Source organism: Schistocerca cancellata, chromosome 9 (genome assembly GCF_023864275.1).
Source record: "Schistocerca cancellata isolate TAMUIC-IGC-003103 chromosome 9, iqSchCanc2.1, whole genome shotgun sequence".
NCBI classification, from domain to species: Eukaryota; Metazoa; Arthropoda; class Insecta; order Orthoptera; family Acrididae; genus Schistocerca; species Schistocerca cancellata.
This window is the reverse complement of record NC_064634.1, coordinates 297,090,633-297,105,895: the sequence shown is the minus strand read 5'-3', so window position 1 is coordinate 297,105,895 and position 15,263 is coordinate 297,090,633. Positions and strand designations below refer to the sequence as shown.

General features: G+C 42.6%; 1 protein-coding gene across 1 annotated transcript in view; it reads right to left on the bottom strand.

Annotated features, from left to right (window-relative positions):
• LOC126100330 (uncharacterized) overlaps positions 1-15,263 on the bottom strand; it is a 42,766-nt gene that overhangs the window by 9,640 nt on the left and 17,863 nt on the right. Inside the window, exon 3 of the mRNA XM_049910943.1 lies at positions 11,005-11,278. Coding sequence (XP_049766900.1) covers positions 11,036-11,278 — 243 coding nt within the window. The 3' untranslated portion in view covers positions 11,005-11,035. The remainder of the gene's footprint in view (positions 1-11,004; positions 11,279-15,263) is intronic.

Sequence of the window (15,263 nt, the reverse complement as noted above, 5' to 3'; positions counted from 1 at the left end):
AACGCTGGTCCAACTGAGGCGCCAGGTGGAAATGGCATGGCAAGCCGTTCCACAGGACTACATCCAGCATCTCTACGATCGTCTCCATGGGAGAATAGCAGCCTGCATTGCTGCGAAAGGTGGATATACACTGTACTAGTGCCGACATTGTGCATGCTCTGTTGCCTGTGTCTATGTGCCTATGGTTCTGTCAGTGTGATCATGTGATGTATCTGACCCCAGGAATGTGTCAATAAAGTTTCCCCTTCCTGGGACAATGAATTCACGGTGTTCTTATTTCAATTTCCAGGAGTGTATATTTATTATTGATTAGTTATTCTCTACTTTGACCCTTGTGACTTCTTGCAAATTTTAGTGAGTTTTCACATTCCGTTATTGTCATCTTCCTCAGATTACATCTCGTTCCCTCCCCCCCCCCCTTGTGCGTCCATTTCGTGCTTTTCGTACTTTTCACACGTATTTGGGTGTATTTTTGTGTAATTTTTCAGATGTAATTCTACTTTCTTATGTAATTTTTTGCACCACTGTGGATCCTTGCTCCTTCCACCTGCGTCAATACAGAAAAGTTTCCTTATCCCTAGCCAGATACCAGTCCCACATACTGTTCCTGTGTTGTTGCTTGGCTCATTAAATCCCCCCTAATGGCCTTACCATCAAATTACCCATCTCTGGTTGCCACCTCTCCTTCCACAGTGACCTCCATGTGTTCAGATTCCGCCAATCCTTAGCCCTCACCAACATAGTCCTGCAAAACCATATCAACCAAGCCCAATCCTCCTTGCAGTACCTTCTCTCCATCTGCAAAATTCTCCTGCTATGCAATCCCAAATTCCTGGAACCCATAACACACATTGAAACTCTTGCCCTGCAGGAACTTGAGCACCATGAACAACACCACCTCAAAAAGCTCCCCATCCTACTCACTTCCTACTCCCGCCTTGGTGTACCACTGTCCACTCCTTCTACAACCACCTCCAAACCTTCCCCACACCCCCTCATGGCTGACAAACCCTGTCCCGCAGACCTACTACAATTACCGCACCCTCCAAAACTCCCTCCCACCACCACACAGAACCCAGAACCTAAACAGACCCACAACACAGTTACGAACCTTTCCTCCAGAAGCCTTAGGCCCACAGAAATATCAGTCCTTTCCAAAGGCCTCACCTTTTGCCCCACTCTCAAATTCAAACAGGCAGGACTGGTTAAAGACCTTCTCTCCTTCTCCTGGTCCCTACAGTGGAAACACTTTTTTGCTACCAACCCGACCAATCAGACTCAACCAAAGACCAATATTAAACCTTGCCTAACTCAGTTCTCTCCTCCATCCAACTGTGATCCACCCCCACTGCCTCCAAACCAACCCCTGTTAACTTTCCAGAATTTCTCCAGTCACTACTCAAATCCTTAGGCCCGTCCCATAACCTCTCCCCAGAGTCCATCTCTCTACTTACACCTACCACTCCCACCTTCTACATGCTTCCTAAAAGTCCATAAACCCAACCACCCAGGACGCCCCATCGTGGCTGGTTACTGTGCCCCCACTGAGAGAATCTCTGCTCTCTTAGACCAACACCTTCAACCTATTACCCGGAACCTATCTTCCTATATAAAAGATACCAACCATTTCCTCAACCGACTCTCCACAGTTCCTGTCCCTTTACCACATGGTGCCCTGCTCATCACTATTGATGCCAACTGTGATTTACAAGCTAAGCGGCAACCTCTGTGCTGCACTCTATGTAGACATGCCACCTGTACACTAACATTCCTAATGCCCATGACCTTACCGCTGTTGAACACTACCTTTCCAGACACCCTATGGATTCCAAACCAACAACCTCCTTCCCAGTCTCCATGACCAACTATATCCTCACCCACAATTACTTCTCCTCTGAAGGCATTATCTACAAACAAATCTGTGGTATGGCTATTGGAACCCGCATGACACCATCCTATTCTAACCTATTCATGGGCCATCTAGAGGAATCCTTCCTAAAAACCCAGAATCCTAAACCCCTCACCTGGTTCATATTCATTGATGACATCTTTGCTATCTGAAGGTGAGGACACCTTATTCACATTCCTTCAGAACCTCAACAACTTCTCCCCCATTTCCTTCACCTGGTCCTACTCAACCCAACAAGCCACCTTACTAGATGTTAACTTTCACCTCAGAGATGGCTACATCAGTACTTCCGTCCATATCAAACCTACTAACCACCAGCAATACCTCCATTTCGACAGCTGCCACCCATTCCATACCAAGAAGTCCCTTCTGTACAGCCTAGCCACCCGTGGTTGTCGCATCTGCAGTGATCAGCAGTTCCTCTCAAAATATACTGAGGGTCTCACTGAAACCTTCACTGACCGTAATTATCCTCCCATCCTTGTACAAAAACGAATCTCCTGTGCCTTATCTTTCCTGTCTCCCACCACCTCCCAAAGTCCCACAGTCCGGCCACAGAGGAGCATTCCCTCGTAACTCAGTACCATCCTGGACTGGAACAACTGAATTACATTCTCCACCAGGGTTTCGATTACTTCTCGTCGTGCCCTGAAATGAAAAATGTCCTGCCTACTATCCTTCCCACCCCTCCTACTGTGGTATTCCGCCATCGACCAATATACTCATCCATCCTTACACAACCCCTGCTCCCAATCCCTTACCTCATGGCTCATACCCCTGTAATAGACCTAGATGCAAGACCTGTCCCATACATCCTCCTACCACCACCTACTCCAGTCCAGTCACTAACAACACCTATCCCATCAAAGGCAGGGCTGCCTGTGAAACCAGTCATGTGATTTGCAAGCTAAGCTGCAACCTCTGTGCTGCATTCTATGTAGGCATGACAACCAACAAGCTGTCTGTCTGCATGAACAGCCACCGACAAACTGTGGCCAAGAAACAAGTGGGCCACCCTGTTGCTGAACACACTGCCAAACATGATATCCCTCATCTTAATGAGTGCTTCACAGTCTGTGCCATATGAATCCTTCCCACCAACACCAGCTTCTCTGAATTGCGCAGGTAATAACTTTCCCTGCAATACATCCTTCGTTCCCGTAACCCTCCTGGCCTCAACCTTCATTAGTCACTGTCCTCACCCACCCAGCCCCCTCCCTGTTCCCATTCCAGCACTACACAGCTGTCATTTCACTGCCACACCCAGTCTTTTAATTTCTTTTATTTCTTTCCTGTCCGCTACTTACCCCCTCCCCCCTCTGCACCTTCTCTCCTGCCCTCCGTCTTAACTGCAACACTTGACTATCTGCCACTCCCACCATACTATCCCTTCCTCTCTGTGGTGTCACCGCCAGACACCACACTTGCTAGGTGGTAGCCTTTAAATCGGCCGCGGTCCGTTAGTATACGTCGGACCCGTGTGTCACCACTATCAGTGATTGCAGACCGAGCGCCGCCACACGGCAGGTCTAGAGACTTCCTAGCACTCGCCCCAGTTGTACAGCCGACTTTGCTAGCGATGGTTCACTGACAAATTACGCTCTCATTTGCCGAGACGATAGTTAGCATAGCTTTCAGCTACGTCATTTGCTACGACCTAGCAAGGCGCCATTACCAGTTACTATTGATGCTGTAAAACATGTACCGTCAAGAGCGATGTTCGCCAGTTATGAATTAAAGTTAAGTATTCCATCAGCTACGTACTTTATTTGCTAGTCTCAATCCCTTTAACTGTTCCAGACCTCACGCCAGCCTGCGTGAGCTTAAACTCGTGCCATTCGGCTTCCTCCTAGTGGATTGGCTGTCTTGCCAGTCCACAACACTCTCCCCATGCCAGCCTCCTCCTTACCCCCCACCCAGTTGCCACTCCCATCATGCACTGGTGGTACTGTTTGCAGTGTGGTCTCAGGTCTCTGAGACTGTAGACATGTGTGTAAGTTGTGTTTATGTGAGTGTGTGTGTGTGTTTGCGTGTGTGTATGTGTGCCTACTGCTGACAAAGGCCTTAATGGCCGAAAGCTTTAATTGTGTGAATCTTTTTGTTGTGCCTATCACGACTCAACATCTCCACTATATGGTGAGTAGCAACTTTCCTACTCTGGTATTGTTACATTCCATCCTGGATTTTCCATAGTTTAATATTTAAAATTCCATATCTACCATGGTATTCAAGTAACTGCATTTTTTTTTCATTGAAATAATGTAATTTTTACGAACCATTGATAGCTGGTGAAATGAGAACTGTTGTGGGTTTTGCAGCTATATAAGTGAAGAAATTATACAGTGATTTTTATACTGAGAATGGGGTTTTTCATAAACTATTTACCTGTTCTGTCCTTAGTTGCTTGTTTAATATTATACTGTTTCAGTATTCTGTCATAATTACTTTTTCAACTGAATTATAATGTTAGTGACACTCTGTTGTGTTTTGGCAAAATAAGCAGATTTTAACATGGCAACAAGAAAAGTTAGGCATTACTCAATACTTGTCACAGTCCTTCACGAACCCTCTCCTCAACTAGCTTCTTGGTGTGGCTAACAACTTGATAGCAGTCATGTGGTGTTAAATTTGCAACAGCTTCTTTTGTCAGCATTTCAACCTCACTGAATGTACATTTCTTAGTGTTTTTTGCCACATTACTTTTCATCTAGACCCACAGATTCTCAGTTGGATTTAAATGAGCATGATAAAGAGGAAGGCTGATGAAATTATTTCCTTTAGCATTAGCTAGTTTGTTGACCTGGTGGCATGGGTGTTTGGCTTGTACAACACTACAAGTTCCATCAACTCTGGCTTATGCATGCTATGTTGAACTTCATCCAATGGAACATTTCTTTCTACCCAGAGCAAAATATCCACTTTCCTCCACTGCATTGTTGGAGAGTGGTATGAGCATTGTCCATTACTGTTGTTGAATTCAGAGGAATTTTTACCTCCACAGCCAGTGAATGTGTTCTTGGATGACAAATTTTAATGTGAATCTCATGTTCAGATATGCTGCACTGTTGTTATTAATGCAACATCAACACAAAACACTTGTTCACTATACCTGATACCACAAAACACTTCAGTGCAAAAAATACAATGATAGCTGATGAATGCAGATTTGCATCTAATGCTTGACACCATGTGGTACTGTTTATCCATGGTGTTGCAACAGTGGCTCTTTACCAATCAAACACCCGGCAGTGAAGTAGGGAAATCCAGCTCGCCATTGGTGTTACCCGGTCACTGGCATCACATACCCTCTAGCGAGCCAAACATCAAAAGTCACAACTAATTTTAAACACACTACAAGCAGTTCAAAGATATTTTGAATACTACTACTCATTAGGGAAATGGCATTAAGGAGTAGAAATGCAGATGCACTCAGTGTCTATGCGTGGGGGCCTCATTCAACAAGTTTAAGAGATTGTTCCAGCAGCCAAAGAGACAAATTGTGGTGTACATTGAAATAAATGGTATCTGTCATCAGGGCTCTAAGGCAATACTTGGATCATTCCAGCAACTGGCAGAGCACTTTCTGAAGACCAGCCTTGTTCATGAAGATTCGACAAAACTCACACTCTGCAGCTCTGTCCTCAGAACTGATCCTGACCTGCTGGTTCTTAGTTGAGTGGAAAGCTTGAACCAGAGACTTCAAAGGTTCTGTGACAAGATAGGCTGTGACTTCCTAGACTTACATCATTCAAAATATCCCAGGTGCAGATTTCACTTCAGCGGCTTCTACCCAGATTGGTGACTGTGTGTGTGTACACACTACGGCTTTTTGGATTAAGCAACTCTCCTTTAGTGCTGATAACTATAACTATAGGAGACTGGGAAACATTAGTGTAAAATCCAAACAAACACCCCTTCGGGTGGAGTATTAAAATGATAGAGGTTAACTGTCAAAGCATTCACAACAGAGTGCCATAGCTTTATGTGCTCCTAAGAGGCAGTGGAGCTCACATAATACTAGGTTTAGAAAGATGGTTAGCCAAAAATTGATAACAGTGAGTTTTTTGTGGAAAATTTAAGTTTATATTAAAAGAATAGACTAATGTGAAATGGTGGTGTATTTGTCATGGTAGACAAGAAACTCAGATCCACCAAGGTAGAAATTGAGAGCAAATGTCACAGTGTTAGGGCAAGACACAGTATTAAGCATGGGGATAAACTTTAATTGGATCTTTCTATTGCCTACCAAGATCACCATCATTTGTAACCAGAAACTTTAGGAAAACTTCATTTCGCTAGTACATAAGTCCCACAGTCATACTATCATCTTCAGAGGGAACTTAAATCACCCAACAATCAATTCAGGTAATTACATATTTGTAAGTGGTGGGCATGACAGTACATCTTGTGAAACTTTAATAAATATCTAGTCTTAAAAGTACCTAGAACAGATAGTTTGGAAGCCCACTCATGATGGAATTATGTTGGATCTAGCAGCAACAAACACACCTGACATCTTTGAGGATGACCACATAGAAACTTTATTAGTGCTCATGAGACAGTTGTAGCAACAAAAATTAATGAAATACAAAGGGCAACTAAACCACGAAGAAAATTTTGTATGTTCAGCAAGCTAGACAAAGAGGTAGTAGTGTCATATCTCCATGAGAAACCTGAAACATGTATTCTGGATGGTAGACTGTAGAGGAACTATGGATCAAGTTTAAAAGAGTAGTTAACCATGAACATGATAGATGTGTACTGGTACTTAGAAGAGTTCACAATGGGAGGGACCTTCTATGATATATGCCCTACAGTCACAATAAAGTACCTTCTAAAGGAACAGGAACTACTGCATAATGGAGCTATAGATTGGAATATGCTGAACGAAACTTCTTTGGCTATTATGAGGGTAATATATGAAATTTTCAATTACAACTGTAGCAGAATGTTATTGAAAGATCTCTCATAAAACTCAAAGGAATTTTAGTCATACAGAGATCATATGTTGTTAGAGGCATAAAGGTTAGTGTCCAGACACTCATGGACAAACCAGAAACTGAAACGGAGGGCAGTAAAGCAGAAATGCTGAACCCTGTTTTCAAAGGTTTCTTTATGAAAGAAAAGCCAGTTTGATTCTCACAACACTGCAAGGATGAGTGAAATAGATACACGTGTCAGCAGCACTAAGGAACTGCAGTCACTAATGTCTAACTCCAGAACTCAGTGCAATGCCTGTCAATTTATTCACCAAATTTGCATTTGAGTTAGCGCCTCTTTCAACCATAGTACACACCTCGAATGAAATGTTTTATCCAGTGGGTGGTAACAGAAGTAATCTAAAAAGATAACATCCAATATCCTTGACATCCATTGGTTTTAGATTCTTAGACTGTATTCTGAGCTCAAATGTAATGATGTATCTTGAACAGGATGACCTCTGTGCCAACCAGCATGGATTACAAAAACATGTCATGTGATACTTAACTCACACTTCACTCACATGACATCTTGAATCATATAGGTCAAAGTGCGGTAGCCAGGTAGATGCAGTATTTCTTGATTTCCAAAAAGCATTCAATCAGTTCCACACTTATGCTTTTTTTTAAAAGAATGAATGAAATTTATTCCTGGACTGAGGAATTCTTAGTCATCCTTGATGGAGAATCATTGACAGATGAAGACGTAACTTCAGGTAGGCCTATATAACTGTTTTGAAAACCTTGCTGTTGCTGTTCTATATTAATGACCTTGTAGACAATGTTTCAACTTTAGACTTCTCGCATATGGTGTGCCTCTCTATAATCAACTAGGCCTATTGCCTGTGGAAACTACTTTGATAATCAATCAGATCCTGGCAATATTTTAAAGTGGTTCAAATATTGCCAGTTTGCTTTAAACATTTGAAAATGTGTATCCTATGACTACAATAGCAATGAATCACAATTGGAATCACTTAAGTCATACAAATACCACTGTGTAACAATTTGTAGGGATATAAAATGGAATGATCAACGGGCTAAGTCATTGGTAAATCAGGTGGGAGGCTTTGACTGATTGGTAGAATAGTAGGGATTGTGTACAAAACACACATGTGACATCCTAGAATCTGTCTCAGGTGTGTAGAACCCTTACGAAATAGCATTAACAGTGACTACTGAATGTATACAAAGAAGGCAGCCAAATTGTCACTGATTTGTCTGGCTCATGGCAGGGCATCATAGAAATGTTGAAAAACCTGAACTGCAGTTGGAGATAGACATAAAGTATCCCACAAAAGTATACTTACAGAGTTTCAAGAGCTACTTTAAGTGATGAATCTAGAAATATCCTACAACCCTACATATTACTCCCCTAGGGACCTTGTAGATAAGATTGAACTACGTGTAGGACAGAGGCATTTAAACAATCATTCTTCTTGTGGCTATATGTGAATGGAGTGGTAGGCAGCCCTAGTACCTGGTGCAATGGAAAGCACCCTGTGTCATGCACTTCACAATGGTTTCCAAATGTGGATGCAGATATGGAAGAAACTCTTAACACATGGTACATTTGGAAGTACTGGTATCCTCTGCCATGCACTTCAGAGTGGTTTGCAAAAGTGTGGATTAGTGCCTGTAGCTCATAAGAATGCACACAACAGGAATGTTGCTGTGAGCTGGTGACATGCCCTAGACAGAATAGTGCACACTTTTCTAAAAACATTTTCAGAAATGTAATTATAGGACATAACTGTGAGTGGCTTGTACAGTTCTGAGCAATGAATAAGGGGCAGTCAAATGAAAATCGAACACCCGCCACAACTTGATCATAGAATGGTTCTATTCACCACATACACTAAGACTTTTATACCACTGGCAGATGAGATGATCAATGCCTGTTTTCTAGGATATGGTCAGCTACTAACATATCCACAACCGCACCCATCCTTGTACTTCCTTGATTGACTAAAATCAAAGTTCACATGCATTTTTCTTCAGGTCACGAAAAATGTGAAAATCACATGGTGAAAGATCTGGACTGTATAGAGGACGTAGCAGTATTTCCAAACCAAATCACTGAAACATAGCCTTCATCCGATTGGCAGTCTGGGTGCTCGTGTTATCAGGATTATTTTGTCTGACAGAATTCCTTGGCATTTGATTTTAGGGTGTGTCACAGTTTCTGCAAAGTGTCTTCATAGCACAGCACATTGACTGTGGTTCCATGCTTTTGCAGTCAAAGAAGAAGGTCATCAAGACCTTAACAGAACTTTTGTGAACAACTTTGGATTTCTTTCGCAGAAGAGATGTGGGATGTTTTCACTGTTAGCTTTGTTGTTTACCTTTGGGCTGTCAGAATTCTGTTGGACAAGATCATCCTGTGGCACAATAATGTCTGCCCTAACATTGTCAATTGGAAAAGGCTACTCTTCAGTGATTTGGTTTGGAAACACTGGAACATCCTCCGTACAGTCCATATCTTTCACAATGTGATTTTCACACCTTTGGCGACCTGAAGATGTCTGTTCCAGTCAGATGCTGCATGGGGTAGCCATGCGGTCTGAGGCGTCTTGTCACGGTTCACACAGCTCCGGCGGAGGTTTGAGTCCTCCCTCGGCTTAAGTTAGTTTAAGTTAGATTAAGCAGTGTGTAAGCCTAAGGACTGATGGTCTCAGCAGTTTGATCCCATAGTCCTTACCACAAATATCCAATTTCGGTCAGATGAGGAAGTGCAAGAGTGGATGTTGTTGTGGATCCATCTGTTGCTAACCATGTTCTATGAAACAGAAATTGATCATCTTGTCTCCCAGTGGGATAAATGTCTTAATGGAAGTGGTGATTAATTTGAATGGAACCATTCCATGATCCTCTTGTGGCCAGTATTCAGTTTTCATTTGACTGCTTCTCATAAATATATTAATTTATATCACCTATTCATTTTACCAATGTCTGCCCCCTGTAGCTGAGTGATCAGCGCGACAGAATGCCAATCCTAAGGCCCGGGCTCGATTCCCAGCTGGGTCGGAGATTTTCTCCGCTCAGGGACTGGGTGTTGTGTTGTCCTAATCATCATCATTTCATCCCCGTCGACTCGCAAGTAGCCCAAGTGGTGTCAAATCGAAAGACTTGCACCCGGCGAACAGTCTACGTGATGGGAGGCCCTAGTCACACGACATTTTACCGATACTTCCAAAATAATCAGTCAGATTCTCTATTTGTAAATAGTATCAACAGCTGCTGTATAAATACTTTATTAATTGTGTTACTGTGTATGCAACTACTAAATGAGTTTTTTGTCATACTCAACACTTTGATTTATTCAGCTAAACCATTGCCAATGGTAGGTTTTCCTTACCTGTTTACTGATGCAATTTGGATGTCATGTCTGCATGCATATCTCACTAGGATTTGTCTCTTTCTCACTAGTGATGTATATAAAAAAAAGAAGAAACTGGAGACCATAAATGACATGCAATGAAACACAATATGACAGCCAATGAACATTACTACTGAGGAAATATTTTTTGAACAGCCAATAACACCAATGGTGGACAGCAGCAGGATGGAGGGGAGTAAGAGGTATGTATATCTCCCAGCCCCCTGCTTTACCCCTAACAGGTATTCTTCTCAGCTGGCTATTACAGAATTAGGTGTACTATTTGTTCACAACATCCTGACCAAGTCTCCCTAGTTCTGAATCATCAGAAGTTGGTCAACTTTGGGCCACTAGTGTTTTACGTCTGGTTGCTGCCAATACTAGCAATCTTAAGAGACAGCATTTGTGTGTACACTAGCCATTACGTTGTAACAGCTATGCTGCAGCAGTAGGCACATGTGTAGTTCTGCACTGCGTGAGGAATGCACAATTTGTTGCACCCACATCCCCCTTCTCACTGAGACAGTCAATGTATTGGACATCAGTGGGCAAAGCTTGCTTCCTCAGCTCATCGTACACTGCTGTGAATTCAGTCAGGACATTGTGAACAAATGTAGATATAGGTGTCACCTCCACTCCCATTGCACTGCTCCTCCATTGGTGACACTGATGTGCCATTTAGCATTCCCGTAAGCCACCAGTAAAGAGTCTTCCTGTTGCAGACAATCAATATTTACCAGTAGAATGTTTTCTGGTCTCCAGCAGGTATCAGCCCTGAACTTTCTCGGCAGCCTGGATGCCACCTGCGGCGCCCGTCTTGGCCATCTCAATGGGCGTCTGCATGGCGACCTTGGCAGCGTCAATTCCACCTTTGGCTGCCTCAGCACCACCACCAATCATTCCACTGCCTGTCCCAATGCTGTCTGCCTGCCGCTTCACCACCGTCTTTGATCCATCAGTGACACCAGAGGTGCCTCTGAAGCTGCTGGACCACTGATGGTGATTCACCACCTGTGGGAAGAGCAATACTATTGTTGTTACGGTCTTACGTATGAAGGCTGGTTCGATGAAGTTCTCCAAACAAGTCTATTCTGAAAGAACATCTCCAGTTCTGTACAAATGCTGCAATCTACATCCACGTTTATCTGTGTACTGTATACAATGAGATGACAAGTCATGGGATACCTCCCAAAATCGTGTTGGGCTTCCTTTTGCCTGGTTTAATGCAGGAGCTCCAAGTGGCATGGACTCAATAAGTCAGTGAAAGTCCCCTGTAGAAATATTGAGCTATGCTACCTCTATAGCAATCCATAATTGCGACAAGTGTTGCTGGTGCATGAACTAACCTCATGATTATGTCCCATAAATGTTCAATGGGATTCCTGTTGGGGAATCTGGGTGGCCAAATCATTCACTTGAACTGTCCAGAATGTGCTTCAAACCAATCACAAGCAACTGTAGCCCGGTGACATGTCACATTGTCATCCATAAAAATTCCATTGTTGTTTGGGAACGTGAAGTCCATGAATGGCTGCAAATGGTCTCCAAGTTGCCGAACATAACTGAGGACTTAGTCCATTCCATGTAAACACAGCCCCGATCATTTCAGTGCTACCGCCACCTCCCACAGTGCCTTGTTGACAGCTTGGGTCCATGGCCTAATAGGATGTGCACCACACTCGAATCCTAGCATCAGCTCTTACTAACTGAAATTGGGACTCACCTGACCATGTCAGAGTTTCCCAGTTGTTTGGGTTTGGGGTCCAACCGATATGGTCACGAACCCAGGAGAGATCCTGCAGGTGATGTGCTGTTGGCAAAGTCATTTACGTTGGTCATGTGTCATCATAGTCCATTAACACCAAATCTGGCTGGACTGTCTAATGGATACGTTTATTGTACATCACACATAGATTTCTGCAGTCATTTAATGCAGTGTTGCTTGTCAGTTACCACGGTAATTCCTGAAATATGGTATTCTCGGCACACTCTTGACGCTGTAAATCTTGGAATATTGAATTCCCTAACAAGGAAGGAAACATAGTAGGTGAATATGGATTGGGTGGAAGGAATGAAAGAGGAAGCCGCCTTGTAGAATTTTGCACAGAGCATAACTTAATCATAGCCAACACTTGGTTCAAGAATCATAAAAGAAGGTTGTATACCTGGAAGAATCCTGGAGATACTAAAAGGTATCAGATAGATCATATAATGGTAAGACAGAGATTTAGGAACCAGGTTTTAAATTGTAAGACATTTCCTGGGGCAGATGTGGATTCTGACCACAATCTATTGGTTATGAACTGCAGATTGAAACTGAAGAAACTGCAAAAAGGTGGGAATTTAAGAAGATGGGACCTGGATAAACTGAAAGAACCAGAGGTTGTACAGAGTTTCAGGGAGAGCATAAGGGAACAATTGACAGGAATAGGGGAAAGAAATACAGTAGAAGAAGAATGGGTAGCTCTGAGGGATGAAGTAGTGAAGGCAGCAGAGGATCAAGTAGGTAAAAAGACGAGGGCTAATAGAAATCCTAGGGTAACAGAAGAAACATTGAATTTAATTGATGAAAGGAGAAAATATAAAAATGCAGTAAATGAAGCAGGCAAAAAGGAATACAAACGTCTCAAAAATGATATCGACAGGAAGTGCAAAATGGCTAAGCAGGGATGGATAGAGGACAAATGTAAGGATGTAGAGGCTTGTCTCACTAGGGGTAAGATAGATACTGCCTACAGGAAAATTAAAGAGACCTTTGGAGAGAAGAGAACCACTTGTATGAATATGAAGAACTCAGATGGAAACCCAGTTCTAAGCAAAGAAGGGAAGGCAGAAAGGTGGAAGGAGTATATAGAGGGTTTATACAAGGGCGATGTACTTGAGGACAATATTATGGAAATGGAAGAGGATGTAGATGAAGACGAAATGGGGGATAAGATACTGCGTGAAGAGTTTGACAGGGCACTGAAAGACCTGAGTCAAAACAAGGCCCCGGGAGTAGACAACATTCCATTTGAACTACTGATGGCCTCGGGAGAGCCAGTCATGACAAAACTCTACCATCTGGTGAGCACGATGTATGAGACAGGCGAAATACCCTCAGACTTCAAGAAGAATATAATAATTCCAATCCCAAAGAAAGCAGGTGTTGACAGATGTGAAAATTACCGAACTATCAGTTTAATAAGTCACAGCTGCAAAATACTAACGCGAATTCTTTACAGACGAATGGAAAAACTGGTAGAAGCCGACCTCGGGGAAGATCAGTTTGGATTCCGTAGAAATGTTGGAACACGTGAGGCAATACTGACCTTACGACTTATCTTAGAAGAAAGATTAAGAAAAGGCAAACCTACGTTTCTAGCATTTGTAGACTTAGAGAAAGCTTTTGACAATGTTAACTGGAATACTCTCTTTCAAATTCTGAAGGTGGCAGGGGTAAAATACAGGGAGCGAAAGGCTATTTACAGTTTGTACAGAAACCAGATGGCAGTTATAAGAGTCGAGGGGCATGAGAGGGAAGCAGCGGTTGGGAAGGGAGTGAGACAGGGTTGTAGCCTCTCCCCGATGTTATTCAATCTGTATATTGAGCAAGCAGTAAAGGAAACAAAAGAAAAATTCGGAGTAGGTATTAAAATTCATGGAGAAGAAGTAAAAACTTTGAGGTTCACCGATGACATTGTAATTCTGTCAGAGACTGCAAAGGACTTGGAAGAGCAGTTGAACGGAATGGACAGTGTCTTGAAAGGAGGATATAAGATGAACATCAACAAAAGCAAAACGAGGATAATGGAATGTAGTCAAATTAAGTCGGGTGATGCTGAGGGAATTAGATTAGGAAATGAGACACTTAAAGTAGTAAAGGAGTTTTGCTATTTAGGGAGTAAAATAACTGATGATGGTCGAAGTAGAGAGGATATAAAATGTAGACTGGCAATGGCAAGGAAAGCGTTTCTCAAGAAGAGGAATTTGTTAACATCGAGTATAGATTTAAGTGTCAGGAAGTCGTTTCTGAAAGTATTTGTATGGAGTGTAGCCATGTATGGAAGTGAAACATGGACGATAACTAGTTTGGACAAGAAGAGAATAGAAGCTTTCGAAATGTGGTGCTACAGAAGAATGCTGAAGATAAGGTGGGTAGATCACGTAACTAATGAGGAGGTATTGAATAGGATTGGGGAGAAGAGAAGTTTGTGGCACAACTTGACTAGAAGAAGGGATCGGTTGGTAGGACATGTTCTGAGGCATCAAGGGATCACAAATTTAGCATTGGAGGGCAGTGTGGAGGGTAAAAATCATAGAGGGAGACCAAGAGATGAATACACTAAGCAGATTCAGAAGGATGTAGGTTGCAGTAGATACTGGGAGATGAAGAAGCTTGCACAGGATAGAGTAGCATGGAGAGCTGCATCAAACCAGTCTCAGGACTGAAGACCACAACAACAACAACAACAATTTATGAAATGGAATGACCCTATGTCTAGCTTCAACTACCATTCTGCATTAAAAAATCTGTTGATTCCCATGGTGTGGCCATAATCACTTCAGAAACCTTTTCACATGAATCATATGAGTAAAACGACAGCTCCACCATCGCATTGCCCTTTTATATCTTGTGTATGTGGTGCTACTGCCATCTGTATGTGTGCATATTGCTATCAGATGACTTTTGTGACTTCGGTATAGTCGAGCCTTAATCTGCCTCTACAGTGTGCTAACTGTAAGTCTGTAAGTTGGCCAATTCCTAGAGTGGGTTATGGGGAGTGCAGGATGCCTTCATATTGGCCGCTACGGGGTGAGGACCTATGTACAGGTAAAATTCATTTAAATGTTGTTCTTAATTGAAATTGTCTCATTTGCTCATGTATTTAATAAAGATCATCATTGCAATAGTTACATAGGCTATGTATCACAAAAGGAAAGGAAACAGTTAGAAATAAAATGAAATACAACACAGTAAAACAGCAGATGCCAATGGGTCAGCCATGGTTCCTCA